We start from the raw sequence: 27,259 nt of genomic DNA, 5'->3' as shown, positions 1-27,259 counted from the left end.
ATGCTGCTTCTTGCTTTAATGAACGTTTACTGTGTGCCCACCGTCTCCTCCGGTAAGCAATTCAAACAGCTTATATCAGTGGGCAGTATTTGAGGGAACCCCGAGACTGACAGTATCACAAGATAGTGTTGAGCTGTCCCTGGGCTTGGAGTATTGCAATGCCTTGGGTGTGTGAGCGATTCAGAGTAAGGATGATCCCTGTACTGGGGAGCGCACACTGTGAGAAGTTGTGTTACAGATATGTTTGGAAAGTCTTTGTTCGGGGCAGATTTCTCATGGACTGATCATTATTGTCAAGGCCCAGACACAAATAATAGCTATTTGGGTGTGAAGTATTAGAGCTGTACCTGAAAAGGGAAGGGAAGGGACAGGGAAGAGGAGGGGAAGGAAGGGAAAGGAAAGGGTGGGGAATGGGAAAGGGTGGGGAATGGGAAAGGGTGGGGAATGGGAAAGGGTGGGGATTGGGAAAGGGTGGGGAATGGGAAAGGGAAGGGAAGACAAAGGGATGGAGAAGGGAGTAAAAACGTTACCAACACTTGAGCCTTTCCCTTGTCTGATATTGAAGTAAGATCCCATTTTTCCCTTTCACGTAACGGGCTAGATTGCCGTCTGAACTCCTGGATGTTAAGTATCACCTGGGCTGAGGGACAGAAAGGAAATCTGGTCGGAGGTGGTGGGGGGAGGTGGATTTCAATAGAAGGAAATGGCTCAGGTTCTGTTACTGACGTGTGATCCTCCTCTCCAGGTATTGCTCACCTGCGCTCCTCCCAGTTGATGCTGAACACTCAGGTGGTGGAGGTTAAAATCTGCCCCAATATTACTGGACCACAAACACGTTTGAACCTTACAGATATTGTGCTCTGGTCGATGTGTTCTTCCTCCTCCCTCACATCCCCATCCATTGTCCTTGCCAAACCCCTTCGGCTCCTCCAGCTCCACAGAACTGACTTTAAGGTTTATTTCTTCACCTTGAAAGCCCTCCCTGGCCTCCACCCTTCCCACCTCTGCAATCTCCTCCCATCTCATGTCCCTACATGCCGCTTCCAATCCTCCCACTCCAGCCTACATTTCCCCCTCCGCTGCCTCTGTACCACCACTGTTAGCCACTCCTTCAGTCTCTCATGACCCAGCCCTCCGTAGCACTCTCCCTCAGCATGTCCACCTTCTCCCGTCCCTCCCTCCAGAAGGCTCCTGTAGCTCCTTCTGCCTGACTGTGTTATTTGCTCTGCTTAAACTCTCTTCCGGCTCTCCCTCCTGCTCACTGCTCTGAGGCATCTCTCTGTACATGGGGAGTGCTGTAGTAATGTACGCTGCTGTACACAGTCAAAGCATCTCATAGGAACAGGAGGAGGAGGCCATTCAGCCCCTTGGGCCTGTTCCACCATTAAATTAGACCATGGCTGGCCTTTATCTTAACTCCATCGACCCGTCTTCGTTCCATAACTCTTCATACCCTTGCCTAACAAAAATCTACCAACCTCAGTTTTTAAATGTTCAGTTGACCCCTTGGCCTCAACAATGTTTTTGGGGAGAGGTTTCCAGATTTCCACAACCCTTTGTGTGAAGAAGTGCTTCCTGACAGCACCCCGGAACAGCCTGGCTCTAAATTCAAGATTATGTCCCCTTGTTCTGGACTCCCCCCACCAGAGGAAAGTTTCTCTCTATCTACCCTCTCAACTATCTGAATGACAGCACCCCTTAATTACTATACCTGAGGGAATACAAACCTCGTCTAAGCAACCTGTCCTCATATTTTAACTCGTTCAGCCCCGGTGTCAAACTACTTCACATAGTGAATGATGTTTCCTACATTACGCCAGTGACTACTCTTCAAAAGTACTTCATTGGCTGTGAAGCTTTGAGACGTCCTGAGGTTGCGAAAGGCGCTGTATAATGTAAATCCTTTCCGAACCTTCTTGTGCTACTTCAGCAGGGTGACACTGAAGTGGAAGCAGATTCGAACTCTGCCCTTCGGTCCCACCTTCACCTCACAGAAACACCATGGACTTTGGCACTGTCCAATGTGCTGCTCGGACCCAAGAATGACCTTTATTTCTCAGCAAGCACTGCCCGTTTATTATAGACTCTTGAATGAGTCAAGGCCGACGTGAACTCTGTTGGGCCGATTTTTCTGGAGCCATCACGCGGGCTTTCAGGCGTGTGGGGGGGGGAAATTGCAAAAATAGGGGTCGCGACCACCCCCCCGCGGCTGATTCCCCGCCCCGTCCAATTTTCACCCAGACGTTTCTGTCCAACCTGAATCAGTCCCGCACGCAGCAGACGGAAGTGATCTTCAGGCACCTTAATCACCAATAATTGGCATATATAATGCCATTTTAAGGGGCCCTTGCTATTTTCAGCCTTTTCCCACGTTAAACACGCCTGGTGGGAACCCCGCTGATGAAACCTGGCGTTAACAATATCGGATTGCTGACTATCAGCTGCAGGTCAATCAGGAAAGAAGAGATTTAATCAGACATCATTTGTAGGTTGCAGGACCTTGTTGTTTCAGGCTTGGGGCAACTTGTTCCAGGCTTAGGCACAGCTGTGGAAGGTTGGAGCCTCACACACTTCTCCAGTGTGAGCTCCTGGTAAGCCCCTCTCGCCACCCTCACTCAGCGCTTCCTCAACTGAGGCACCTACCAGAAGCATGGGAGGCCTTTTTTTCCTTCCCCTCTTGGCATTAGAGGGCCTCCAGCCCCATTCGCGAAATGACACATGCCACAACTGAAGAAGTTGCCATCAGAAATTTTATTTACAATAACCAGCTGATGGCATTTTTCAAATAAACACAACATTTCACCCAAGTGACTACCCTTGTGACTATTAGTGCTTTATTTTCCTCTTACGCGTACTCCCACGTAGTGCTTCCCCTGTGGCTTCAGCAGATGTGGAGGCCCCTTGCTCACTTTCCTGCTGCTCCTGTCTCAACACCTTTGGTGGGCGTCCTCTGGGATGGCGAGCCTGTGACGTTTCGCCAGCAGTCTGCTGCTCCTGCGGCTGTGCAGGGTTTGAGACCTCTATCTCCGTTGGGTGTGGACTCCGGCAGGGCTCTGACCGAGGGCTCTGCAGTGGCATGGAATTGTGAGCACTTGGAGAGGAGCCCCCACTTCCTTGAGGTTTGCCACCAACCTCCCTCTCATGGGTCAGGTCCCCCTCAGTGCCTGCAAGTGGCTTGAGAGCAGCTTGCTGCACATCAGGTGGGTCATGGGGACCCGTTTCTACAATGGCAGTCCTACTCAGAGGGCCTGCCATGAAGGTCTGGTTTCTCTGTTCAATAGCTGACCATCGCTCCCCCAGAGATGTCAGTCTATTCTGAACACTCACCATGTTTTCAACACTCTGGCAACTTAGCTCCTCCATGGCAACTTAGCTCCTCCATGGCCATAGCCATCTTCTCCTCTACTGTAGCCATCCTTTTCACGGAAGTTGCCCTCCTTTCCGTGGTGATGCGTTCATGCACCAATGACTCCACAAAGGCTCTGCTCATGTTTGCTATGGACTTCTCCATTCGCTCCACACTCGCAGCGACCCTGGAGACAAAACTTGCCAGAGACTCCTGCATCTGTGCATGGAGATCCATCACCTCTTCTCTTGCAGATGGACCCAGAGGCAGAGGGTCAACATGCAGCTGAGCTGAGCTGAGCTGGCAGAGTCTTGCGCCCTCCGACGAGGACTCTCCGCTGCTGTCCCTGTCTCCACCATCTGCTGATGCTCACTTGTGAGCTGTGATACACCAGGTGACAACACTACTCTATCTCGCAAAGGTCCCACCGAGGTGTGAGTGTCCGCGCTGGTGCTGGGTGCGCTGAATTCTGCTGACGCTGCACCCTCATAGGTTGGAGCTTCTTCTGAGGAGTCTGGCTGCTCAGCCTCTTCCTCCTCCGCAGTGGCGACGGGGGCTCTGGATGGTCCTGTGGGGGAGTAAAGGAAAGAGTTAGAGATGTGATGCCAAGGTTACATGCGCATTGGATTTTGCAGATGTTCATAAGTCCAAATGATGTAGCTTCAGAATCATAACAGCGACTCATGCTATGTCAATGAGAGAGATGGAAAACTATTCTGTCACCAGCTTGCGGGACTGCCCTGTCTCTCCTTCCCCAGCTTCCGCAGCCACATCAGCCCCGACAATTTCCAGCACTCCTTCCTCCCAGGGGGTCAGGGGGGCTATTGAGGGTGGGCCTCCTCCAGTCCTGGCTCGCTCTCTGTTGTTGTGAGCTCTCTTTTCCTGCAATGAGGGAGACAAGTGGAGTTTGAGTGAGAATGAAGGAGTGAGTGCAGAGATTGCATAGCATAGATACTTAGAGGAAGACAAAGATGGTGTGAGGCTGCAAGAACAAGGGCCCTCCCTGTGTGTTGTCAGTTGTGTTCAAAGCATCAGAATGAGAGGGAGTGTGAGGGCTGCATGGTGGAATAGTTATGTGAATGTGAGCATAGAGAGAGAGGGAATGGGTAAGAGTGCATGGATGTGACTGTGAAGTGGGATGTGGAGGAAGAGAGTGCTAAAGCTGAGTGCTGTTGGGGAAAGGCAATGGGGATCAGGTTGAGGGTGATGGAAACTTCATACTTACTTTTCCTGTACGGTGAAGGTCATGGAATTGTTTCCGACACTGTATCCAGGTTCTTCTGGTGACTCCCAGCGAGTTGACATCTGCTGACACCTGCATTCATGCAGCCTTGGTCTCAGTGGGAGGCCTCTTCCTCCCTGACCTAGGGAAGAGGACCTCCCTGTGGGCCCTCACCCCATCCAATAATGCCTGCAGCTCAGGATCTGGCACTGGCCACAGCTGCTGCAGGCTCCTCTGCCATCCTGTATGGTTCGTTGGGAAGCCTGCAGAGGTTGCAATGCTTGCTGTGGACCTTAAAAGCACCACGAATGATGACATCATACTGTGCGACTTTCTGACTGGAAATAGTCAATTAGCAAGGGTTCCCACACGCTGGAAATGAATTGGCCAATTGAGGGAAAATTGCATCAATCTGGCAGACCCATTTATATTCGTGTGGGAACCCCGACATTCGGGGAACCCGACAATTCCCCACACCTGCAGGAAAATCGGCCCGTGTGTCCGATTATGGGGGAGAATTAGCTGCGACTCTTCAATACTTCAACTGGTGTCAGAGGCAAAAATACTGACTGTGTTGTAGATATGACTGAATTAGACTAAATGGGCATATCTTGAGGAGGCTGAAGGGATGTAATCTGTCACCCCCGATCCTCTCTAACTTCTACCGCTGCACTATAGAGAGCATCCTGACAAACTGTATCACGGTATGGTACGGCAGCTGTAGCTCCCATGACCGGAAAGCCCTGCAGCGGGTAGTCAAAACTGCCCAACGCATTACCGGCACCCGGCTACCGACCATAGAACATATATATCAGAAACGCTGCCTACGGAGGGCACGGTCCATCATCAAAGACCCTACCCACCCCAGCCACAGTCTGTTCGCCCTCCTACCATCTGGAAGACGCTACAGATGCATTCGCACCCGTACGACCAGATTTAGGAACAGCTTCTTTCCCAGGGCTGTCATCCTACTGAACTCCACAAATAAACACTAAAGCCTGCACATCTGCCGATGCACTTTATTATGGTCATATTTATGCTAATATATATGTACAAATGTATGTTGAAATGTTTAAGTGTCCTAATCCAAATTGTACACTCTCGGGAGCCGCAAGCCTACATTTCGTTGTACTGCACTTGTGCACTAACAATGACAATAAAGTTGATTTGATTTGATTTTGATCGGAGGATTCCACTGCACCAAGCTGTGATGGGAGAATCACGGGTGAGGAATTTTCCAATGTGGGCTGCTGGTGTCTGCTCCAAGTGGAGGCAGAAAATCCCGGCCTCCATAGCCCAACATCCCTCTCCATTATAATAACCGCTCCAAATCGCTCCCTTTGCTCTTGTGGTGATGATGTTAATTTATGCCCTCCGGTTACTGACTCACCAAACAATGAGAAGCGTTGATTCTCTGTACTTTACCAAACCCCTGATAGTTTGGGCCCCTCTATCAGATCCCCTTGACCTTCTCTGTTCCAGTGAGAAGAATCCCGGTCTGTCCTCATAAAACAAGCCGCTCACACCCGGTAATCAGCCGAGCAAATCTCTTCCACACCTTCTCCATGACCTTGACATCCCTCTTAAGAAACGGTGTCCCTCATTGGACACAATATTCCAACTGTGATCTTTGGAATTCTCTACCCGAGAGAGCTGTGGATGCTCAGTCGATGAGTATATTCAAGACTGAGATCGATAGGTTTTTGGGCGGGAAAGTGGAGTTGAGGTAGAAGATCAGCCATGATCTTATTGAATGGTGGAGCAGGTTCGAGGGGCCGTTTGGCCTACTCCTGCTCCTATTTCTTATGTTTTTATGTTCTAACGAGGTTTAGCATTAACCGGTGTTATTTCCACATTGAGTTACTTTACAATCGCCGGCATATTTGAGACTGGCATCTGCTTGTGATCCAGCAGATTTTCACACTCTTGCATTTTACTACCTACTGAACCATGGCCTGGCTGAGCTGCCCGAGTACAGTTTGGTGGCGATGCTAGATGACTATCAGATAGCGTATTTCGACAGCACCCTGCCGCGGACTGTGCCCAGGCAGCAGTGGATGGCCGACTCCTTCCAGAGGGATCACTGGGACGCGATGACTATCACAATGGCCGGCTTCCATGGCCTCGTCAGAGGAAACGCTGAGATGTTTTACCGACAGCACCATGGTGCTTCAAGTAAGTGTCCTCACAGAGACCCTGTGACAGTAGGAAGGGATTAGTATCAGTACAGAGCTTTATGCTGTCTCTCAGAAACGGCCCGAACCATTTCACACCCAATAACTGACTAGGAATTTGCTGGTCATTGTCGCTTTCTAGGAGTAGCACGGCAGCCATTTGGTGCACAGCAGATAGCAATGAGTTGAGTGATTTGTTCAACTGCTGTTGTTGGTGTGCATTGAGGGAGAATTGTTGGCCATGAAATTGGGACCAATCGCTGGTGGGTTTTATTAGTGTTTAACTGAACAGACAGATGGGGCCTTGAATTAAGGTCGCATCTAAAAGACGGCATCTCCGACAGTGCAGCACTCCCTCAGTACTGCCCCTCCAACAGTGCCGCACTCTCTCAGTACTGCCCCTCCTACAGTGCGGCACTCCCTCAGTAATGCCCCTCCAACAGTGCAGCGCTCCCTCAGCACTGTCCCTCCGACAGTGCAGCACTCCCTCAGTCCTGCCCCTCGGACAGTGCAGCACTTCCTCAGTACTGCCCCTCCAACAGTGCAGCGCTCCCTCAGCACTGTCCCTCTGACAGTGCAGCACTCCCTCAGTACTGCCCCTCGGACAGTGCAGCACTTCCTCAGTACTGCCCCTCCAACAGTGCAGCGCTCCCTCAGTACTGCCCCTCCAACAGAGCAGATCTCCTTCAGTACTGCCCCTCCGACAGAGCAGATCTCCTTCAGTACTAACCCTCCGACAGTGTAGAGCTCCCTCAGTACTGCCCCTCCAAAACTGCAGCACTCCCTCAGTACTGCCCCCCAACAGTGCAGCACTCGCTCAGCACTGCCCCTCCGACAGTGCAGCACTCTCTCAATGCCACCCCTCCGACAGTGCAGCACTCCCTCAGCACTGCCCCTCCAACAGTGCAGCATTCCCTCAGTACTGCCCCTCTGACAGTGCAGCACTCCCTCAGTACTGCCCCTCCAACAGTGCCGCACTCTCTCAGTACTGCCCCTCCTACAGTGTGGCACTCCCTCAGTAATGCCCCTCCAACAGTGCAGCGCTCCCTCAGCACTGTCCCTCCGACAGTGCAGCACTCCCTCAGTCCTGCCCCTCGGACAGTGCAGCACTTCCTCAGTACTGCCCCTCCAAAACTGCAGCACTCCCTCAGTACTGCCCCCCAACAATGCAGCATTCGCTCAGCACTGCCCCTCCGACAGTGCAGCACTCTCTCAATGCCACCCCTCCGACAGTGCAGCACTCCCTCAGCACTGCCCCTCCAACAGTGCAGCATTCCCTCAGTACTGCCCCTCTGACAGTGCAGCACTCCCTCAGTACTGCCCCTCCAACAGTGCCGCACTCTCTCAGTACTGCCCCTCCTACAGTGTGGCACTCCCTCAGTAATGCCCCTCCAACAGTGCAGCGCTCCCTCAGCACTGTCCCTCCGACAGTGCAGCACTCCCTCAGTCCTGCCCCTCGGACAGTGCAGCACTTCCTCAGTACTGCCCCTCCAACAGTGCAGTGCGCCCTCAGTACTGCCCCTCCAACAGAGCAGATCTCCTTCAGTACTGCCCCTCCGACAGAGCAGATCTCCTTCAGTACTACCCCTCCGACAGTGTAGAGCTCCTTCAGTACTGCCCCTCCAAAACTGCAGCACTCCCTCATTACTGCCCCTCCGACAGTGCAGCACTCGCTCAGCACTGCCCCTCTGACAGTGCAGCACTCTCTCAATGCCACCCCTCTGACAGTGCAGCACTCCCTCAGTACTGCTCCTCCGACAGAGCAGCATTCCCTCAGTACTGCCCCTCCGACAGTGCAGCACTCCCTCAGTACTGTCCCTCTGACAGTGCAGTCAATTTTGGAAAACAAAATCTCTGGAAAATTCCTCTGTGTCCCCAGCAGGGAACTGAGGAAGGTGCAGGAGACAACAGTGGGTGTCATCACTGCTGCCCGTTAACCCCACACACCCTCTATAACTCAAGATATCGGCCAGCTCCCTTTCCAACACTTGCAGCCAATCCACACTCACTGCACATCCTGGCAACTTGTTCGCGAGATCCATGACTCTCTGTGAAAAGATGTTCCTCCTGGCACCTGACCTACTGCTAAGGTTAAAGTTCAGCAGAGCGGGTCATGAATGGAACCTCAACGTAACACAACTGGCTCACAACCCAGGAACTGGAGGAGGCCATTCAGCCCCTCGAGTCTGCTCCTCCATTCACCGAGATCATGGCTGATCTGTACCTCAACTCCATTTCCCCGCCTTTGCTCCATATCCTCGATACCCTCACCGAACACAAATCGATCGATCTCAGCCTTGAAAGCTCCAATTGACCCCCAGCACCCACAGACTTTTGGAGAGAGAGCTCCAGATTTCTACCACCCTCGATGTGAAAAAGTGCTTCCTGATTTCACTCCTGGGTGGCCAAGCTCTAACTTTAAGATAATGCCACCCTGCTCTTGATACCCCCACCAGAGGATATTGTTTCTTTGAAACTCCCTCCCTAATCCTCTCCGCCTCGCCGCCTCTCTTTCCTCCTTTAAGATGCTCCTGAAAACCTACCTCTTTGACCAAGCTTTTGGTCACCTGCCCTAATATCTACTCATGTAGCTCAGTGTCAAATGTTGTTTGATAATCGCTCCTGTGAAGCGCCTTGGGACAATTTACTGCGTTAAAGGCGCTGTATAAATACAAGTTATTGGACCTAGCTGATCGAATCCTTTTCACATTGTAAATTGATTTGAGTATTAATTTCCCCCCCAGGTGTTTTCTTTGTCCAGGGAATGTGTGGCTGTGAAGTGAACGGTGGTAATTCCACGGATGGGTTTATAAAGTTGGGATATGAGCAGGAGGATGCTTATGTTTTTGACAAGGACACAACGAGTTGGATGGCGCTGAACCCAGAGTTCCAGGCGTTAGCAGACCAGTGGAATGCCAACACCTTCATGAACAAGTACTTCAAGGCTCTGTTGGAGAAGGACTGCATCGAATGGCTGCTGATATACCTCGAGTGTGGGCGAGGAGCACTACTGAGGATAGGTGCGTTGTGGGAACGGCGACTGGAGGGGGGGGGGGAGCGCTCCCGATGGCTCGGGTGGTACAGACCAGGTTTTTATTCCCGGGTCTGTCCTGAGCCAGCTGTTCTTGGACAGGGTAGCAGTAAAGTGGCGCTGCAACTGGCTTCAGTACCCCTTGCTTCGGGGCAGGCGGGCGGGGCAGGGGAGGGGGTGGGGGTAGGAATTCAGGCAGGTGACCTAAATCCAATTACTTACCCTGTCACCTTGGCTGGAAAGTGCGTGCACGTTGACATCGGGCGATAGGATTAGAGTAAGCTGTAATACCCCCTTGGTTGAATAGCTTCCTCACTGTGTAGGCTCACCCGTGAACACTGGGTACTTGTGTGCGGTACAAGAGTGTGGCTTTACATAGAATTACGTAGAATGTGCTATTCGGCTCAACTGGTCTACGCCAGAGATTATGCTTCACACAAGCCTCCTCCCACCCCAATTCAGCGTATCCTTCTATTTCTTTCTCCCTCATGTGTTTATCCAGCTTCCCCTTAAAAGTATCTCTGTTATTTGCCTCAACCACTCCCTGTGGTAGCGAGTTCCACACTCTCACCACTCTCTGAGTAAAGAAGTTTCTCCTGAATTCCCGATTGGATTTATTAGTGACTGTCTTATATTGACGGCCCCTAGTTCTGGTCTTGCCCACTGGTGGAAACATCTTCTCCACGTCGACCCTATCAAACCCATTCCTAATTTTAATGCCCTCTATTAGGTCACCCCTCAGCCCTCTCTTTCCTTGTGCTGTATCTCCGCATCAGTCACCTGCCTTCAGCGGAGAAAGTTGATGGTGGGTGGGGAAAAAGATAAAAGAACAAATGGAGAGCTTCTCACGAATACAAAAGAAAAATACTGCTGATGCTGTAACTCTGAACTAAAAGGAGAAAAGGCTGGAAATACTCAGCAGCATCTGTGTAGAGAGAAAGAGATTTAACGTTTCAGGTCGCTGACCTTTCATCACAACTCGTCACTGATTTCAGTTTTTGTTTCACTCTCTCAGCCGCCCCTGAGGCGCTGATTGGGGATCGGAGTGACAGGGAGCGAGTGCTGAGGCTCTCCTGCCTTGTGACGGGCTTTTACCCACGGCCTATCGATGTGACGTGGCTGAGGAACGGCGAGGAGGTCCCCGACGTTGAATCCAGCGATGTGCTGCCCAACCAGGATGCGACGTTTCAGGTGATGAAAACGATTGAGCTAAGTGGAGACGACGGGGAGAGATACTCCTGTCGCATCGAGCACGCCAGCCTCCTGCAGGGGGTCGACGTACCCTGGGGTAAGTGGCAGGTGGAGAGGGCCGCGTGCTTCTCCCCCCCCCCCCACCCCCTGTGCCTCGGGATGCTCACTCAGTCCGCCCACTTGGAGCAGGAATTCCCTGGGTCCGAGGTAGCTGGTCTCACCTGTCATGGTCACACATGCTGCCATTATTTTTTTTAAAGGCGAGAGACTAGCAAATGTTGGTGTTCAGAAGGATTTGGGGGTCCTTGTACACAAATCACAGAAAGTTAGCATGCAGGTATAGCAAGCAATTAGGAAGGCAAATGGTATGTTGGAATTATTGCAAGGGGATTGGAGTATAAGAAACCTTGCTGCAATTATATAGGGCTTTGGTGAGACCACACCTGGAGTACTGTGTACAGTTTTGGTTTCCTTACCTGAGAAGGATATACTTGCCTGAGAGCGGGTGAAACAAAGGTTCCCTAGATTGATTCCTGGGATGAGAGGGCTGTCCTATGATGAGAGACTGTGTAGAATGGGCCGATACTCTCTGGAGTTTAGAAGAATGAGAGGTGATCTCATTGAAACATACAAGATTCTGAGAGGGATTGACAGGGTCGATGCTGAGAGGTTGTTTCCCCTGGCTGGAGTGTCTAGAACTAGGGGGCATAGTCTCAGGATAAGGGGTGGGCCATTTAAGACCGAGATGAGGAGGAATTTCTTCACTCAGAGGGTTGTGAATCTTTGGAGTTCTCTGCCCCAGAGGGCTGTGGATGCTGAGTCTTCGAGTGTATTCAAGGCTGAGATCGATAGATTTTTGGGCACTAAGGGATTCAAGGGATACGGAGATCGGGCGGGAAAGTGGAGTTGATGTAAATGTTCAGCCATGATCTTATTGAATGGCGGAGCAGGCTCGAGGGGCCTACTCCTGCTGCGATTTCTTATGTTCTTATGATTTGCTTGGGTGCTACAATGTAGACCATGTCCAGCTGTTTCACCTGGTCCACAACAGCAGAACGAGAGGACATGGCCTGTGCTTGAAGAGGGAATAAATTCAAAAGAGTCCTGCGGAAACAATATTTGAGTGAGCGAGCGATCAGTCTGTGGAAGAGGCTCCCCAGGGAGATGGTGGAATCTGATAGTGTTGATTCCTTCAAATGCAAATTGGAGAGATTTCATTCAAAAAATAACATTTTTGGGATACAGTGTGTGACTAATTTGAGACATGAGATGTGGTGAGTGTAGCAGGCTTGGGAAGGACAAGTGGGAGAGAAATTCGGTATCGCCCCATTTGGGGTGCACTTATCGGCCGGGCGCAAAGTTTAGCGCCTGGCAATAATTATCGCCTCTGACTGCAAACTTGGCTTCTAACGCCCCTAGAGGTGATTGGAGCGCTAAATCAGGCGCTACACATCTCTCTTAAGGCGCTAACGCTGAGGAGCAAGGCGCTACCTCAGAGCGCTGGCGAAGTTCATGTGATGTCAGTCAGCAATGGAACACAGACACAATGGCGCCGGCCAGTTCTTAAAGGGGAGGGTCGATCTTGCTCTCCATCCACATCCTGCTCATTGCAGCCTTGAATCTCGGCCTGGAGAGACCTGTTCATCAAATCTGCTGGAAAGAACAATGGAGAGGCCCAGGGAAAGAGCTCAGAGTGCAGCCCCCATAGTCTCTTCTAAATCGATACAAGGAAGGTCAAATCAAAATGAACCTGCAAAGTGCTGCTCAGTACCCAAAACTCCTTCACACAGCGTTGAATCTCTCCAGAAGTCTCTCTCACTCTTTCTCTCTCTCTCAGAATGTGTGCTGCAAAAATGTCGCTGACAAAAAAAGGCAGGAAGCGGTCGCCTTTAAATAGCGCTCATTTAGTCCCTTCCCAACTGCAAAACGCTCCCCTCTACCTGCCGTTGCTAGCGGCAGGTGGAAAGACAGGGGGCGCCACTCAATATCTGGTCCAGGGCGCTACCGGGGCGTTGCATGCTCAACTGACATCACGATCTGCAGGCGCAGGAGATCGTGGCGGTAGTGTTTAGCGCCGCCGCAAAATGTCTGGTCAATTTCACGAGCGGCGTAAACATCGCCGCGCCTGGGTGCTAGTTGCTTTGCGCCCCGTTAGTGCCCTAGGGAGCTAACGGGAGGTGCAAAGCAACCGAATTTTTCCCCCCACTGACTTTAAGACCTATGGTTCTCAAAGCTCTCCACCACAGGGATTTTCCTCACCTCATGTCTGGCTGTTAAAGAAAGAAATAAACAATTGCATTCATATATCGCCTTTCACAGTCTCAGGAGTTCACTTCTGAAGTGTAGTCACTGTTATAATGTAGGCAACACTGCAGCCAATTTAATGCGTAGCAAGATGCCACAAACAGCAATGACATAATGATCAGATAATTTGTTTTAGTGATATTGGTTGAGGAATGAGTATTGGCCACGACATGGGGAGAACTCTCAAGCTCCTTTTAGAAATAGTGCCATGGGATATTTTATGTCCACCTGAGAGGGCAGACGGCCTCAGTTTAACGTCTCATCCGAAAGTTCTCATCACCGACAGTGCAGCGCACACTCAATACTGCCTCTCCGACAGTGCAGCGCTCCCTCAGTACTGCCTCTCCGACAGTGCAGCGCTCCCTCAGTACTGCACCTCCGATAGTGCAGCGCTCCCTCAGTACTGCCCCTCCGACAGTGCAGCGCTCCCTCAGTACTGCCCCTCCGACAGTGCAGCGCTCCCTCAGTACTGCCTCTCCGACAGTGCAGCACTCCCTCAGTACTGCCCCTCCGACAGTGCAGCGCTCCCCCAGTACTGCCTCTCCGACAGTGCAGCGTTCCCTCAGTACTGCACCTCCGACAGTGCAGCGCTCCCTCAGTACTGCCCCTCCGACAGTGCAGCGCTCCCTCAGTACTGCCTCTCCAACAGTGCAGTGCTCACTCAGTACTGCCCCTCCGACAGTGCAGCGTTCCCTCAGTACTGCACCTCCGACAGTGCAGCGCTCCCTCAATACTGCACCTCCGACAGTGCAGCGCTCCCTCAGTACGGCCCCTCCAACAGTGCAGCCCTCCCTCAGTACTGCCCCTCCGACAGTGCAGTACTCCCTCAGCACTGACCCTCCGAGAGTGCAGCCCTCCCTCAGTACCGCCCCTCCGACAGTGCAGCGCCCCCTCAGTACCGCCCCTCCGACAGTGCAGCGTCCCCTCAGTACTGCCCCTCCGACAGTGCAGCGCCCCCTCAGTACTGCCCCTCCGACAGTGCAGCGCCCCCTCAGTACTGCCCCTCCGACAGTGCAGCGCCCCCTCAGTACAGCCCCTCCAACAGTGCAGCGCCCCCTCAGTGCCGCCCCTCCGACAGTGCCGCACTCCCTCAGTACCGCCCATCCGACAGTGCAGCGCCCCCTCAGTACCGCCCCTCCGACAGTGCCGCACTCCCTCAGTACCGCCCCTCCGACAGTGCAGCACCCCCTCAGTACCGCCCCTCCGACAGTGCCGCACTCCCTCAGTACCGCCCCTCCGACAGTGCAGCGCCCCCTCAGTACCGCCCCTCCGACAGTGCCGCACTCCCTCAGTACTGCCCATCCGACAGTGCAGCATTGTAGGCCACTTGGATAAGTCACTGGAGGGCGGCCAGCACCTTTGAATCACTTCACAACAGGGAGTCAGTGCCTTCAGATTATATTTGGCCAATCAGGTGACTGACACCAAACCTCGTCTCCAAAGTAAGTGACTGAGAAATCCACACGGGGTGAGTATCTGTGCCAAATATGGAGTCTGCAGTCTTTCCCTGCAAGGACAGCTGTCACTTACCCAAGTCCAGAGAGATTTGGTGCTGGTTACATAGAATGACATAGAATGTACAGCACAGAAACAGGCCATTCGGCCCAACTGGTCTCTGCCGGTGTTTATGTTCCACACGAGCCTCCTCCCACTCTCAGCCTATCAACATATCCTTCTATTCCCTTCTCGCTCATGTGTTTATCCTACTTCCCCTTAAATGCATCTATGCGATTCGCCTCAACCGCTCCATGTGGTAGCGAGTTCCACATTCTCACCACTCTCTGGGTAAAGACGTTTCTCCTGAATTCCTTGTTGGATTTATTAGTGACTATCTTATATTCATGGCCTCAAGTTCTGGACTCCCCCACAAGTGGAAACATCTTATCTACTTCTACCCTATCAAAACCCTTCAAAATTTTAAAGACCTCTATCAGGTCACCCCTCAGTCTTCTCTTTCATAGAGAAAAGAGCCCCAGCCTGTTCAGCCTTTCCTGATTGGTATAACCTCTCAGTTCTGATATCATTCTAGTAAATCTTTTTTTGCACCTTCTCCAGTGCCTCTATAATATATAGAAACATAGAAACATAGAAGATAGGAGCAGGAGTAGGCCATTCAGCCCCTCGAGCCTGCTCCGCCATTCAATGCGATCATGGCTGATCATCCAAATTCAGTACCCGGTCCCTGCTTTCTCCCCATATCCCTTGATCCCTTTAGCCTTAAGAAATATATCCAACTCCTTCTTGAATATATTTAATGAATTGGCATCTATTGCCTTCTGTGGTAGAGAATTCCACAGGTTCACCACTCTCTGGGTGAAGAAATTCCTCCTCATTTCTGTCCTAAATGGCTTACCCCTTATCCTTAGACTGTGACCCCTGGTTCTGGACTCCCCCGCCATCAGGAACATCCTTCCTGCATCTAGTCTGTCCAGTCCTGTCAGAATTTTATAAGTTTCAATGAGATCCCCTCTCATTCTTCTAAACTCCAGCGAGTAAAAGCCCAATCGACCCAATCTCCCCATATGCGTCATTCCTGCTATCCCAGGTATCAGCCTGGTGAATCTTCGCTGAAGTCCTTCCTTGGCAAGAACATCCTTCCTCAGATAAGGTGACCAAAACTGCACACAATACTCAAGATGTGGTCTCACCAAGGCCCTGTACAACTGCAGCAAGACATCCTTGTTCCTGTACTCAAACCCCCTCGCTACGAAGGCCAACATACCATTTGCCTTCTTAACCGCCTGCTGCACCTGCATGCTTACCTTCAACGACTGGTGCACAAGGACACCCAGGTCTCGTTGCACTTCCCCTTCTCCCAATCTATTGCCATTCAGATAATAATCTGCCTTCCTGTTTTTGCCACCTCACATTTATCCACGTTATATTGCATCTGCCATGCTTCTGCCCAATCACCCAACCTGTCCAAATCATCCTGGAGTTTCTCGGTATCCTCCTCACAGCACACATGCCCAGCCAGCTTTGTGTCATCTGCAAGTTTGGAGATATTACATCTAGTTCCCTTGTCTAGATCATTAATATATATTGTGAATAGCTGGGGTCCAAGGACCGATCCCTGCGGTACCCCACTAGTCACTGCCTGCCACTCGGAAAAAGACCCGTTTATTCCAACTCTTTGCTTTCTGTCTGCCAACCAGTTCTCTATCCAAGTCAATACCTTGCCCCCAATCCCATGTGCCTTAACTTTACATGCTAATCTCTTATGCGGGACCTTATCGAAGGCCTTCTGAAAGTCCAAATACACCACATCCACTGGTTCTCCCTTATCTATTTTACCAGTTACATCCTCAAAAAATTCCAGTAGATTAGTCAAGCACGATTTACCTTTTGTAAATCCATGTTGACTTTGTCCGATCCTGTCACTGTTTTCCAAGTGCTCTGCTATTACATCTTTTATAATGGACTCTAGCATTTTCCCCACTACTGATGTCAGGCTTACCGGTCTGTAATTCCCCGTTTTCTCTCTACCACCTTTTTTGAATAGTGGGGTAACATTAGCTACCCTCCAATCCATGGGTACTGTTCCAGATTCCATCGAATGTTGGAAGATGACCAGCAATGCATCTACTATTTCTAGGGCCACTTCCTTAAGTACCCTAGGATGTAGCTTATCAGGCCCTGGGGATTTATCTGCCTTCAATCCCATCAATTTCCCTAACACCATTTCCCTACAAATACTGATTTCTTTCAGTTCCTCCCTTTCATCAGACCCTATGTTCCTCGACATCTCTGGGAGGTTATTTGTGTCCTCCTTTGTGAAGACAGAACCAAAATATGTATTTAATTTTTATAACATGAGACCAGAAGTGTGGTTGACAGAGCTAAGGCTTAGGGAGCCCCAGGTCTGTGCAGGAACACTGGTGGAGTTTAACCAGCTAAAGCCACACAGTCTACCAACATTGAGCACTGGTAAGCTTCCTATTGCTTGGCCAGCCAGGGCAATCTCACCAGTTAAGCTCTTGGTCTGATTGGGAAGAATGGCCACACCCCTGTGACAGGTCTACTCTTGGATCAGTGACCAGGATGGCTGGTCGATAACCAACAGAGCCTGGAGCGCGATGGACACCCTGGTTCAGTTATCGGGTTACCGAGTCTGCCACTTGGTAACCAGCTTCCACCACTAGGAGCCACCTCGACCCAAAGAGGCTCCACAGACCTCAAACCGAGCCATAGTCACTAGCTGATGGTTAGACAACTGATTAACCTGGCCATGAGCTCTTGGGAGGTGAGGATTGAAGCAATTTGGTGAGCTGAACAGATGGATGTAAAAGACCCATGACACTATTCGAAAAAGAGCAGGGGTGTTCTCCCTGGTGTCCTGGGCCCATGTTTATCCCTCAGCCAACAGCACTAAAACAGATTATCTGCTCATTATTACATTGCTGTTTGTGCGATCTTGCTGTGCGCAAAATTAGCTGCTGTGTTTCCTACATTACAAGAGGGACTGCACTTCAAAAGTACTTCATTGATTGTAAAGTGCTTTGGGATGTCCTGAGGTCATGAAAGGCTCCATATAAATGCAAACCTTTCTTTCTCCTTTCCTTCTTTCAAAAGCTTATTCTTACCTCCCTTGTAAATGTTTCACTGTGTTACACTGAGGATAAGCCCTATCAATTGCCCATATAGCACAATTAGTAAGTGGACTGCCCAATCTGGAACTAAGGCATACAGACCAGAGGGTCCCAGGTTCAACCCCGGGCCTGCCCTGAGTCGGGGGTTTGAACTGGCCAGCCAGCCTTGTTCTTAAATAGAGAATATACAACAGGGCATGTTAGAATGGTGGCACAGAGAGGGTTACTCCACAGAAGGAGGCCATTTGGCCCATTGTGTCCGTGCTCCTTGTTCTGCATCAATCCCACACTAATCCCACTGCCCCACTCTCTCCATAGCCCTGTATCAATCCCAAACTAATCCCACTGCCCTGCTTTCTCCCCATTGCCCTGTATCAATCCCACTGCCCCACTCTCTCCATAGCCCTGCATTAATCCCACACTAATTCCACTGCCCCACTCTCTCCATAGCCCTGCATCAATCCCACACTAATCCCACTGCCCCACTCTCTCCATAGCCCTGTATCAATCCCACACTAATCCCACTGCCCCACTGTCTCCCCATAGTCCTGTATCAAGCCCACACTAATCCCACTGCCCCGCTCTCTCTATTGCCCTGTATCAATCCCAAACTAATCCCACTGCCCCATTCTCCCCATAGTCCTGTATCAATTGCAAACTAATCCTACTGTTACATTCTCCCCATACTCCTGTATTAATCCCACTGCCTCGCTCTCTCCCCATAGTCCTGTATCAATCCCACACTAATCCCACTGCCCCACTCTCTCCGTAGTCCTTCATCAATCCCACTGCCTCGCTCTCTCCATAGTCCTGTATCAATTGCAAACTAAGCCTACTACTACATTCTCCCCATAGTCCTGTATTAACATAGAAACATAGGAGCAGGAGTAGGCCATTCGGCCCCTCGAGCCTGCTCCGCCATTCAATGCGATCATGGCTGATCATCCAAATTCAGTACCCGGTCCCTGCTTTCTCCCCATACCCCTTGATCCCTTTAGCCTTAAGAAATATATCCAACTCCTTCTTAAATATATTTAATGAATTGGCCTCTACTGCCTTCTGTGGTAGAGAATTCCACAGGTTCACCACTCTCTGGGTGAAGAAATTCCTCCTCATCTCTGTCCTAAATGGCCTACCCCTTATCCTTAGACTGTGACCCCTGGTTCTGGACTCCCGACCATCGGGAACATCCTTCCTGCATCTAGCCTGTCCAGTCCTGTCAGAATTTTATAAGTTTCAATAAGATCCCCTCTCATTCTTCTAAACTCCAGCGAGTACAAGCCCAATCGTCCCAATCTCTCCTCATACCTCATTCCTGCCATCCCAGGTATCAGCCTAGTGAATCATCGCTGAACTCCTTCTGTAGTGTATGTAACCGTCTACCTTTAAGAGACTATGGCCTAGAAATTCAGTGCCCTTAGCGCCGATTTTGCGGCGCTAGAGGGCCTAGCGCTGCAATTGGCGCCGGCGCCGAAATTGCCTGGGGCCCTTCCGCCGCGGTAGACCGGTAGCGCTGCGCCGGCACCGATGACGTCATTGGTGTGCGCAGCGTCCCGGTTGCCATGCCAACGGGCCCCAGCGCCGAAATTCAGTTGCGGCCGCCTCGCCCGTGGCAGCCGCAACTAAGACTCTGGCAACAGAGTCTTACATGACTTTGCGCCGGCGCATTAAAGGCCCCACGGCGGCCGGCCGCTTTCCCGCCGGCCGCCTGGCCGCAGCTCCCTCCCCGGACTTCCCCCCCCCGGAACAGAAGCAAGCCCGGCACTTGTCCGAGGTGCCGGGCTCATTTTTAAAAAGATTTTCGCGGGCCGCGGCCGGGTGCAGGCAGCTCCTCCTTAAGGGAAGGAGGAGGCCTGCACTTCCCGAACCTGCCGCACCGCAGCGGGCGCCGCAGCGCCGGAATAGCGCCGATATTCAGCGCGTAGCGCCAGTTTTCAGGCGCAAACAGCTCTCAGCAGCGCCGGCAGCCGTTTGGGCGCAGAACTATTGAATTTTGGGCCCGACCAGCGCGACTTAGCTCCGGCACTAACTTCCGGCGCTAAAGCCCTGGCTGCGCCAAAACTCAATTTCTAGGCCTATGTATGTAACCGTTCACCTTTAAGAGAACTATTTTAGGTGTGGCACTACTTGTTTGGCTTCTGTATACGGTAATACCGACGGTGACCACACCGGTATATAAGTGCTGTGGCATGACTTATTGGGCAGATTCGCCCTGACCTTCGAATAGTAAAGTCCTGTTGTATGTTACTCCTGAAGTCTGTGTCGTAATTAACTGCACAACCCACAGACTTTACAGTGGCGACGAGTCCGATCGTACCCTGCGGCAACAATATTTTCAAGCAACGAAAGAGCGTCGAAAAGAGGCAACCGCCCTCGTCATTCGGCTGGGAGAAAACTCAAGGCTGCAGCAATAGAAAGGAGGAAGACTTTAGCGACAAAAACTTCCATCAGCAACAGGCACTGACTGTCCCTTCTGCCACGGTGACTGTGAGTAAGGGAAAGTGAAAAGAATAGCCGGAGGATAAGGGCTGGGCACTCGACCACGGTCGAGGGGGAAAAGGAGCCGGACAAAAAGTCGGGTCCAACGGCGTCGTGAGAGACCGCGACCGGCGGGAAAAGCCGGGCGGTGACCGAAGCCACGAAGCGCTGCGACCGGGAGTGTAGGCGCGGGAAGAGAGAAACTCAGCCGCAGCCGGGGAGAGAAGCACCGGACTGCGAGAGGGCTGGGAGGCGCGATTGGGGTCCGAGCGAGCGGGAGAGGCAGAGCCGACCAAGAGAGACTGCGCGAGAGCCAGTCCAGCGGCTGAACTGTACTCCGTCAACGGGGTGCAACCAGCACCAGTAGAGCCGAGCGAGCGGGAGAGAGGCAGAGCCGAGCAAGGGGAACTGTGCGAGAGCCAGTCCAGCGGCTGAACTGTCCTCCGTCAACGGGGTGTGCCCAGCGCCGGTAGAGCCGAGCGAGCGGGAGAGAGACAGAGCCGAGCAAGGGGAACTGTGCGAGAGCCAGCCCAGCGGCTGAACCTGTTCGCTGTCAACTGGGTACCCAGAGCCGGTCGCCCTGCCATAAAATAAAAAAATAAAAAGGGAAAGCCTTGAAGCCGACGCGCAGGCTGTGAACCTGAAAGCCAGCGGCCGTCGCCCGTGGGGAAAGTGTACCCCTCCCGCCAGGGAAGAAACGCGGGAAGCCGCCATTAGGCGGGGAAGAAGACAGAAGCGGGAAACCGCCATTGAAGTGGGCGGGGAGAGAAGATAAGAGCGAGAAACCACCATTTTCGCGGGAAAACCGCCATCTTAGAAAAAAAAAAGAAATAATAATTTAAAGAAATACTTGTGTTGTTCCCAAAGAGAGGAAGATGCCTAAGCGTGGTAACATCAATGATTTTAATTCCGAGGTAGAAGACTGGGCCACGTACGTGGAATGCATTGAGATCTATTGTGAGGCCAGTAAAATAGAAGAAGATGACAAAGCTATAACCTTGCTGAACTCGATGGGCGCAAAGACATACGGGCTCTTGAAGCATCTACTAGCACCAGCTAAACCAGCGGATCAGACTTTCGATGATATTGTGGCTGTCCTGAAGGACCACTTGAACCCTACACCGTTGATGTTGGCTGAACGATTCAAATTCTATGCGAGAACGCAATGGAAAGACGAAAGCAACGCAGAATACTTGGTTGAACTGCGGAGGCTAGCGAAAGACTGTCAGTTTAGGGACAACCTGGAAGAGGCACTGAGAGACAAATTCGTGTGCGGAATGTTGAAGGAAGAAACACAAAAACGACTGCTTGAAGAGAACGATCTTCCACTTGATAAGGCTGTCCTTATCGCAGCATCAAGCGAAGCCGCAGTGAAAGGAACTGCGGAAATGCAACTAAAGGCAGCGGCACTCAGGGTACAACAAATTACTTCGGGTACAACGAAATGCTATCGTTGTGGAAAGACAACACACGACCAGAACCAATGCTGGTTTAAAAACCAAGAATGTAGGAAATGTGGCAAGCTTGGTCACATAGCTAAGGTATGCCGGTCAGGAAAGGAGACCAACAATAATGAGTCACCATAAAAGTGGTACAGAAAGGTACATGAGGTGACTAGGAAGAGTCCGGAGGAACAGAAGTCGGGCTCACACTCCAACTGCAAAGGACTGGATAGTTTGAGAATTCACAATGTGAGTAATGAAGCTGACCGACAAACTATCTGGATCACACTACAGATTGCAAAAGTCCAAGTGAAAATGGAAGTGGACACCGGATCGGCGCTGACGGTCATGAATAAGCATGACTATAAAAAGTTATTCAAGCATATTCCACTACGGGATACGGAACTAGTACTACAGACATACACGGGGCACAAAGTATTCCCCATCGGAAAGATAGAAGTCAAGGTGAGATACAAGGATAAAGATTACCAAAGGATGGACCTGTATGTGCTGCCCAAGGGAGGTCCACCACTTCTGGGACGGGAGTGGATCCGGAAAATAAAGATAGACTGGCATTCACTAAACACCATGACGGTGGATTCCGGAAAGGAAGATGTCAAGCCTGAACGGTTGTCCAGAATATTGGACGAAGCTAAAGAGGTATTCCGGCAAGGACTGGGAACACTGCGAGGAATTAAAGCAAAGGTTAAGATTGCAGAACATGCAAGCCCAAAATTTTTCAAAGCCAGATCGGTACCTTATGCGATACGACCAGCTGTGGAGGCAGAACTGGAAGAACTTGAACGATCAGGGGTACTGTCAAAAGTGGACTGGAGTGAGTGGGCCACACCCATTGTTCCCGTCATGAAGTCTTCACCAAGTAATAAGCCAGGGGGACCGGGGAAGGTCCGCATCTGCGGAGACTTCAAGATCACAGTGAATCCGGTGCTTCACACGGTACAATACCCGCTTCCGCGGATTGAAGATATCTTTGCTTCGTTGGCTGGAGGGAAACACTTCACCAAGATAGGCCTGGCTCAGGCATACTTACAAATGGAAGTCGAGGAAGAGTCATGCCAGTACCTCACCATCAACACACACAGAGGATTGTATCGTTATAATAGACTGGTTTTTGGGGTAGCTTCGGCTCCAGCAATTTGGCAGAGGGCCATGGAGCAGGTATTACAAGGAATTCCAAGCACGCAGTGCTACTTAGACGATATCCTAATTACGGGAGAAGACGAGGAAGAACACCTCACAAATTTGAAACTGGTGCTCACCAGGTTGAAGGAATATGGCCTTCGAGTTAATCGCAAGAAGTGTGAGTTTTTCCAAAAACGGATCTCGTACTGCGGTCATGTCATTGACCGAGAGGGGCTGCACAAGTCACCTGACAAGATAGAAGCTGTCGTGAAGGCCCCCGCTCCAGAAAACGTATCACAGTTAAGATCATTCTTGGGGTTGATTAATTATTATCACAAGTTTCTGCCAAATCTATCCACGGTGCTGCATCCGCTGAATGCTCTGTTGCGGAAAGAAATACCATGGAAGTGGAGTGAGGAATGTAAAAAGGCTTTTCGCAGAAGCAAGGAGTTGATTACCTCTGAAGAAGTGTTGGCTCATTTCAACCCAACGTTACCCCTTCGTCTAGCTTGTGACGCTTCCCCTTATGGAATTGGAGCAGTACTTTCACACAAGTTACCAAATGGCTCGGAAAGGCCAGTGGCATTCGCGTCCCGATCATTGACCTCCGCGGAGCGAAATTATGCTCAAATAGATAGGGAGGCCCTCAGCCTTGTGTGGGGCGTGAAGAAATTCAAACATTACCTGCAAGGTAAGAAGTTCACATTACTGACAGACCACCAGCCGTTGGTGTCCATATTCAACCCAAACAAGGCCGTTTCCACCATGACAGCACAAAGGTTACAAAGGTGGTCCGTGTTACTTGGGGCACACCAATATGACATCGAATACAAAAGGCCCAAACAGCATGGAAATGCTGATGGATTATCGCGCTTGCCATTGCCGATAGTAGAAGAAGCGACTACATTGGACCCGGTAGAGATGTTCCACTCATCCATAGTGGAGTGTCTACCAATAACAAATTCGATGATCAAAAATGAAACAAGAAATGACCCGACTCTTTCACGAGTCTATGATTTAACGGTGGAGGGATGGCCAGCACAGGGCGAACCAACACTGCAAGCATTTTCACAGAGGAAAGAACAGCTGTCAGTGTGTAGAGGAACCCTGATGTGTGGATCTAGAGTGGTGATTCCACCCAAACTTCAAAAGAAGGTGTTAAAGGAGCTGCACGAGGGACATCTGGGTGGAGTGAAGATGAAGAACCTAGCAAGAGCGTTTGCATGGTGGCCAGGCATCGATGTAGACATCGAAGAAATCACTAAGAACTGCCTAGGATGTCAGAAGGTTCAGAACGCGCCACCACAGGCTCCGCTGCATCCATGGGAGTGGCCCTCATCTCCTTGGCAAAGGGTACACATCGACTTTGCTGGTCCATTTATGGACTCAATGTTCCTAATAGCGGTGGATGCACACTCCAAGTGGCCGGAGGTAATAAAGATGACCACCACCACCACGGAGAAAACCATCACAGTGTTAAGGACTATGTTTGCTAGGAATGGCCTGCCGGAACAGATCTGTTCTGATAATGGACCACAATTTGTGTCCGATGAATTCAAGAAATTCTTAAAGAGCAATGGGGTTAAGCACTACACGTCAGCCCCATACCATCCCGCCTCCAATGGATTGGCTGAAAGGTTTGTCCAGACCTTCAAGAAGGCCATCAAGGCCATGGGTAATGAAGACATTAATCTACAACATAAGGTGGATAGCTTCTTGTTGGCGTACAGGAATGCAACACATGCGGTCACAAATCAAACTCCCGCCATGATGTTTTTTAATAGACGACTAAGATGCCGGCTGGATTTGCTCAAGCCAAACGTCAGAAGGGACGTAGAGAACCGGCAATTCCAGGGCATGAATGAAAGGGCCACTAGATCTTTTCAGATAGGTCAACAAGTTTTGGCCCGGGACTACCGTACCGAGAAATGGCAGCCTGGAACTATTGGAAAAAGGCTAGGGCCGTTGATGTATACGGTGGATCTTGGGGACAGTATAATAAGGCGCCATGTTGACCAGATCATAGGGTCAGCCACAACTGGCCAACCTACTTCACCACCTTACCCGGTTACTGTTGAAACCGAGATACCCAGAACACCTACCTCCGATCTGGTAATACTGGAATCAGAGGAACCTGACACTGTCTTTCAAGCTGAATCGACTTTGTCAGAAGCACCTACTACCCCGCCAGGAATGACGACACCACTGAGGCGTTATCCGGACAGAGTCCGGAAACATCCAGAGAGACTGAATCTGTGAACTGTCTTGCATAAAGTTGTATATATGTTATACTGTATGTTTAATGGGAAATACGTATGCTGTAAGCTAAAAAGGGAGGATTGTAGTGTATGTAACCGTCTACCTTTAAGAGACTATGTATGTAACCGTTCACCTTTAAGAGAACTATTTTAGGTGTGGCACTACTTGTTTGGCTTCTGTATACGGTAATACCGACGGTGACCACACCGGTATATAAGTGCTGTGGCATGACTTATTGGGCAGATTCGCCCTGACCTTCGAATAGTAAAGTCCTGTTGTATGTTACTCCTGAAGTCTGTGTCGTAATTAACTGCACAAACCACAGACTTTACACCTTCCATGGCAAGAACATCCTTCCTCAGATAAGGTGACCAAAACTGCACACAATACTCAAGATGTGGTCTCACCAAGGCCCTGTACAACTGCAGCAAGACATCCTTGTTCCTGTACTCAAACCCTCTCGCTACGAAGGCCAACATACCATTTGCCTTCTTAACCACCTGCTGCACCTGCATGCTTACCTTCAGCGACTGGTGCACAAGGACAACCAGGTCTCGTTGCACTTCCCCTTCTCCCAATCTATTGCCATTCAGATAATAACCTGCCTTCCTGTTTTTGCCACCAAAGTGGATAACCTCACATTTATCCACGTTATATTGCATCTGCCATGCTTTTGCCCAATCACCCAACCTATCCAAATCATCCTGGAGTTTCTCGGCATCCTCCTCACAGCACACACGCCCACCCAGCTTTGTGTCTTCTGCAAATTTGGAGATATTACATCTAGTTCTCTTGTCCAGATCATTAATTAATGTATATATATACGGCCTCTGGAGGAAGAGGCAAAACGGCGAGACCGGTATTAATCCCACTGCCTTGCTCTCTCCCCATAGTCCCCATAGTCCTGTATCAATCCCACACTAATCCCACTGTCCCGCTCTCTCCATAGCCTTGTATCAAACCCACACTAATCCCACTGCCCCACTCTCTCCATAACCCTGTATCAATCCCACACTAATCCCACTGTCCCGCTCTCTCCATAGCCTTGTATCAAACCCGCACTAATCCCACTGCCCCACTCTCTCCATAACCCTGTATCAATCCCAAGCTAAACTGAGTTTGTGAAAGGCGCTACATAACTCTAAGACTTTCTTTATTTACTATCAGGCATGTACAGTGCTAGTTTGCATTTAATGAAATACATAATGAAATCATTAGGAAATTGTTATTGATCAGTATCATTTTAAACTACGTGTCAGCAGAGAGGGCGTCACACGGAAGCACGAAGGTCGGGATTATGATTGGAGCAGCAGCCGTCTCATTCACTCTTCTCGGCATCATCACTGGAATTGGCCTCTGGAGGAAGAGGCAAAATGGCGAGACCAGCAATAACCAGCAGAGACCAGCAGAGACTGGCAAAGACCAGCAGTGACCAGCAAATAACAACAGAGATCTGCAGCAACCAAGAGAGACCAGCAGTGACCAACAAAGACCAGCAGGTTCCTAACTGCAGTCTGACAATTTCCATTTTCAGTAGTTAATTCCGCGAATGATTTATTTTCTTCCATTCTCCTCACATATTCTCCTGAAGTTCTGAACTATTAATTGCGGTATGTGCCAGGACCCTCTAGAACAAACCATGTGCTCCTTTTTCAAATGTTTGATGGGACAGTATAGAGAGAGCTTTACTCTGTATCTAACCCGTGCTGTACCTGCCCTGGGAGTGTTTGATGGGACAGTGTAGAGGGAGCTTTACTCTGTATCTAACCCGTGCTGTACCTGCCCTGGGAGTGTCTGATGGGCAGTGTAGAGGGGGACGTACACTGTCTCTAATCAGTGCTGTACCTGCCCTGGGAGTGTTTGATGGGACAGTGTAGAGGGAGCTTTACTCTGTATCTAACCCGTGCTGTACCTGCCCTGGGAGTGTTTGATGGAACAGTGTAGAGGGAGCTTTACTCTGTATCTAACCCGTGCTGTACCTGCCATGGGAGTGTTTCATGGGACAATGTAGAGGGAGCTTTACTCTGTATCTAACCCATGCTGTACCTGCCCTGGGAGTGTTTCATGGGACAGTGTAGAG

General features: G+C 50.6%; 1 protein-coding gene across 1 annotated transcript; it reads left to right on the top strand.

The window, feature by feature from the left end:
- Window positions 1-26,611, top strand: LOC147082032 (major histocompatibility complex class I-related protein 1-like). The gene is made up of 5 exons (XM_085980521.1): window positions 1-52; window positions 6,483-6,743; window positions 9,487-9,762; window positions 10,789-11,061; window positions 26,442-26,611. The coding sequence occupies exons 1-5, from the start codon at window positions 1-3 to the stop codon at window positions 26,609-26,611; spliced, it is 1,032 nt and encodes a 343-aa protein (XP_085836647.1).
- The last annotated feature ends 648 nt before the right edge of the window (window positions 26,612-27,259 follow it).

Source organism: Somniosus microcephalus, unplaced genomic scaffold, assembly GCF_052327205.1.
Source record: "Somniosus microcephalus isolate GS21.2 unplaced genomic scaffold, FLI_Smic_1.0 scaffold229, whole genome shotgun sequence".
Taxonomy (NCBI): Eukaryota; Metazoa; Chordata; class Chondrichthyes; order Squaliformes; family Somniosidae; genus Somniosus; species Somniosus microcephalus.
This window is presented reverse-complemented; position numbering and strand designations above follow the sequence as displayed.

Coding starts and splice junctions, on each gene's coding strand:
- LOC147082032 (XM_085980521.1), top strand. CDS start 1: ATGCTGCTTCTTGCTTTAATGAACGTTTACTGTGTGCCCACCGTCTCC. Junction 6,744..9,486: donor ACAGCACCATGGTGCTTCAA/GTAAGTGTCCTC, acceptor TTTCCCCCCCAG/GTGTTTTCTTTGTCCAGGGA. Junction 11,062..26,441: donor GGGGGTCGACGTACCCTGGG/GTAAGTGGCAGG, acceptor ACGTGTCAGCAG/AGAGGGCGTCACACGGAAGC.